This window comes from Procambarus clarkii, chromosome 2 (assembly GCF_040958095.1).
Source record: "Procambarus clarkii isolate CNS0578487 chromosome 2, FALCON_Pclarkii_2.0, whole genome shotgun sequence".
NCBI classification, from domain to species: Eukaryota; Metazoa; Arthropoda; class Malacostraca; order Decapoda; family Cambaridae; genus Procambarus; species Procambarus clarkii.
Window position 1 is genome coordinate 11,703,901 of NC_091151.1, and position 4,865 is coordinate 11,708,765.

The 4,865-nt window shown below is 49.5% G+C and overlaps 1 protein-coding gene across 1 annotated transcript in view; it reads left to right on the forward strand.

Moving 5' to 3' along the window:
* Positions 1-4,740: 4,740 nt before the first annotated feature.
* The window catches only part of LOC138365650 (sericin-2-like), a 939-nt gene continuing 814 nt past the window's right edge, over positions 4,741-4,865 (forward strand). Inside the window, exon 1 of the mRNA XM_069326139.1 lies at positions 4,741-4,865. This exon is cut by the window's right edge and continues 814 nt beyond it. Within this exon, the coding sequence (XP_069182240.1) occupies positions 4,741-4,865 (125 nt within the window).

The window sequence follows — 4,865 nt, forward strand, 5'->3', positions numbered from 1 at the left end:
AGGTGGGTAGAATATAGTTGTGCAATAATTGGCTGTTGATTGCTGGTGTTGACTTCTTGATGTGTAGTGCCTCGCAAACGTCAAGCCGCCTGCTATCGCTGTATCTATCGATAATTTCTGTGTTGTTTACTAGGATTTCTCTGGCGATGGTTTGGTTGTGGGAAGAGATTACATGTTCCTTAATGGAGCCCTGTTGCTTATGCATCGTTAAACGCCTAGAAAGAGATGTTGTTGTCTTGCCTATATACTGGGTTTTTTGGAGCTTACAGTCCCCAAGAGGGCATTTGAAGGCATAGACGACGTTAGTCTCTTTTAAAGCGTTCTGTTTTGTGTCTGGAGTACCACTGAGGTATACCAGGTACACCGTCGTATCACTGTGGTGTACCTGGTGCACCGTCGCAAGACTGTGGTGTGCCTGGAGCACCGTCGTACCACTGTGGTGTACCTGGAGCACCGTCGTACTACTGTAGTGTACCTGGAGCACCGTCGTACTACTGTCGTGTACCTGGAGCACCGTCGTACCGCTGTGGTGTACCTGGTCCACCGTCGTACCATTGTGGTTTACAAGGTTCACCGTCGTACCACTGTGGTTTACCAAGTACACCGTCGTACCACTGTGATGTACCTGATACTGATACACCGTCGTACCACTGTGGTGTATCTGGCACAGTCGTACCACTGTGGTGTACCTGGAGCACCATCATACCACTGTGGTGTACCTGGAGCACCATCGTACCACTGTGGTGTACCTGGAGCACCGTCGTACCACTGTGGTGTATCTGGCACAGTCGTACCACTGTGGTGTACCTGGAGCACCATCATACCACTGTGGTGTACCTGGAGCACCATCGTACCACTGTGGTGTACCTGGAGCACCATCGTACCACTGTGGTGTATCTGGCACAGTCGTACCACTGTGGTGTACCTGGAGCACCATCATACCACTGTGGTGTACCTGGAGCACCATCGTACCACTGTGGTGTACCTGGAGCACCATCATACCACTGTGGTGTACCTGGAGCACCATCGTACCACTGTGGTGTACCTGGAGCACCATCGTACCACTGTGGTGTACCTGGAGCACCGTCGTACTTCTGTGATGTACCTGATACATCGTCGTACACTGTGGTGTACGAGGTACACCGTCGTACCACTGTGGTGTACCTGGAGCACCGTCGTACCACTGTGGTGTACCTGGAGCACCGTCGTACCACTGTGGTGTACCTGGAGCACCGTCGTACCACTGTGGTGTACCTGGAGCACCGTCGTACTACTGTGGTGTACCTGGAGCACCGTCGTACCACTGTGGTGTACCCGGAGCACCGTCGTACCGCTGTGGTGTACCTGGAGCACCGTCATACCACTGGTGTACCTGGAGCACCGTCGTACCACTGGTGTACCTGGAGCACCGTCGTACCACTGTGGTGTACCTGGAGCACCGTCGTACTACTGTGGTGTACCTGATACATCGTCGTACAATGTGGTGTACCAGGTACACCGTCGTACCGCTGTGGTGTACCTGGAGCACCGTCGTACCACTGGTGTACCTGGAGCACCGTCGTACCACTGTGGTGTACCTGGAGCACCGTCGTACCACTGGTGTACCTGGAGCACCGTCGTACTACTGTGGTGTACCTGGAGCACCGTCGTACCACTGGTGTACCTGGAGCACCGTCGTACCACTGGTGTACCTGGAGCACCGTCGTACTACTGTGGTGTACCTGATACATCGTAGTACAATGTGGTGTACCAGGTACACCGTCGTACCGCTGTGGTGTACCTGGAGCACCGTCGTACCACTGTGGTGTACCTGGAGCACCGTCGTACCACTGTGGTGTACCTGGAGCACCGTCGTACCACTGGTGTACCTGGAGCACCATCGTACCGCTGTGGTGTACCTGGAGCACCGTCGTACCACTGTGGTGTACCTGGAGCACCGTCGTACCACCAACGGAGCGCAGACCAACACAGCATGTTGTCTACCAACGGGCCTCACTTTTGTATCACGCCTTACTACTTACTGACTCTCTAAACCTCGTCTCCCTCCCTCCTTCCCCCAGGTACCTCCTCGTTACTTGATCAGCTAACTTATTCCCCCCTTCCATCCCCCCTCCCTTCCCCTTACCCTGATCACTTATCCTTATCATCTAGCGTCCCACCTCTCCTCCCTGACTTCCCTCCCTCACTTTCCCTCCCCCACCTCCCCTCCCTCACCTTCCTACCATCTAATATCTACCCCCCCCCCCTCTCCACTGCCTGTCCACCGTCCGCCGCCTGTCCCTCCACCTGTCGCCCGTCTAACCATCTATCATTTGGCTGTGACGGGCGAGCCATCTCCCGTCAGTCCGCTCTACACAATTACCTTGTTCAGCAGCTTCTACATATTACTACGTCAGAGCTTTTGTCGGAAAATCCGACACCATTTAATAATATCATACAGACAGATAATATTGCTGCTGTATTGTATAAACAAGTTAACCCATAGAAAACGTAACTTGTAGTGGAACTTTCCATCTATAGAAAATGGAATATCATTACCACATACTATTATAAATTCACCACCTATTATGGTGGGAATTATTCTTAAATACATTAGTCTTTGGACTTTACCATCATAAAAACATCTCATATAAATTAATTTAATTATCAGAATTAAAATAGAGTAAATGTGACCCTTCTATCACTTACTGTCATCTGGACAATGTAGGCCAGTAGCGTCAGTGGTGAGGGAGTGGGCAGCCATTGTTTGTTTAAGACCAGAGTCGTGGAGCGAATTACGGCTCCCATAAATTCTCTTGGACGAAGTGTTATGGAAGATCAGAGTAGTGATCTGCCATCATCAACACGCTGTCATCAATCTCAAGGGAAGTGTCTTTCCGAAACCCGTTTATCTTTCATTTCTGGCCATTAATGTCAGTAGATATAGGGTTGGCCGGTTAGATCACAAATGATCGACTCAAACAAGGTAATTAAGCCCAGGTCTTCATGGTTTCTTGTACAGTGTTTTCTCTGATATAGCTGTCATATATTAGGATTCTGGCTTCATAGCTAGCGCCCTTTTGACAGGTCAAGACGAGGAAGCATGCTTTGTGCATCAGTTACCAGGGTGATGGAAGCTACCTCAAAGAGGGAAAATGTGGTGTCTACATCCTGGTTATACCTGGTGGACTAAGGCCTGCTGTACAAATAAGATAAGGAACTTCTTCAATGTGTAGTTAATACTGTAGTTTGATTGGCTGCATATATATAAATTTAATATAAACCCCCCTAATGTGTAGAGGATCGATTTGTGAGATTATTGTAGAAATACAGTCCACTTATCATCATACCAATTGCTATCGAAGTGTATAAATTAACGTAAATATAAATTCATATAAATTAAATAAATATAGATCTCACAGGTCGGTTCCCACAGCTTTGACCCGAATTGGTTGATTCCCGGTGGCCCTTGTTACGGACGAGGGACGGAACTATGTATAACCCCGTCACAAAGACGGATGGCCCGTCGTCAGACCTCCTCAGAATTTGACTGCATCAGTCCCTCCAGAAATTGGATCAATTTGAGGAAAGCTACAGGAGCCGTAATAAGGATTCGAACCTACGCCCTAAGCAACTAGAGTGGCAGTTTCCCTTCATGCATGTCTGTGTTCAATCCCATACCGTCCACAAGTGGTTGAGCACCATTCTTTTCCCCGTCCCATCCCAAATCCTTATCCTGACCCCCTTCCCAGTGCTATATAGTCGTAATGGCTTGGCGCTTTCTCCTGAAATTTCTTCCTTTTTGTCCCTGCTTCCCTACCTCCTTTACCTCCCATCATACTTTTCTCTCTCTGCCTTCCTCCCTTACTTCCTTCGTCCCTACCTCCCTCCTAAATTCCTTTTCGTTTCCCAATATATTTTATAATCTCCTTATTATATTTAAATACATTTCTGTCTCTAATCATATTTACCTCTTATGCTCTCTTTTTCTCATTTCCCATTTTTTCTCTTTCTCTCTTTTTTCCCCTCTGTTTTCCACCTCTGTTTCTCTCTCTCTCTCTCTCTCTCTCTCTCTCTCTCTCTCTCTCTCTCTCTCTCTCTCTCTCTCTCTCTCTCTCTCTCTCTCTCTCTCTCTCTCTCTCTCTCTCTCTCTCTCTCTCTCTCTCTCTCTCTCTCTCTCTCTGATAATATATGTTAGGGTTGAGCCATTTAACTAAAGTATTCATTAATGTTCCCAGTTCGGAGGGTACAGGAAGTACCAACAGTTCCGAGGGTACGGGAAGCACCAACAGTTCCGAGGGTACAGGAAGTACCAACAGTTCCGAGGGTACGGGAAGCACCAACAGTTCCGAGGGTACAGGAAGCACCAACAGTTCCGAGGGTACGGGAAGCACCAACAGTTCCGAGGGTACAGGAAGCACCAACAGTTCCGAGGGTACGGGAAGCACCAACAGTTCCGAGGGTACGGGAAGCACCAACAGTTCCGAGGGTACGGGAAGCACCAACAGTTCCGAGGGTACAGGAAGCACCAACAGTTCCGAGGGTACAGGAAGCACCAACAGTTCCGAGGGTACAGGAAGCACCAACAGTTCCGAGGGTACGGGAAGCACCAACAGTTCCGAGGGTACGGGAAGCACCAACAGTTCCGAGGGTACGGGAAGCACCAACAGTTCCGAGGGTACAGGAAGCACCAACAGTTCCGAGAGTACAGGAAGCACCAACAGTTCCGAGGGTAAGGGAAGCACCAACAGTTCCGAGGGTATGGGAAGCACCAACAGTTCCGAGAGTACAGGAAGCACCAACAGTTACGAGGGTACAGGAAGCACCAACAGTTCCGAGGGTACAGGAAGCACCAACAGTTCCGAGAGTACAGGAAGCACCAACAG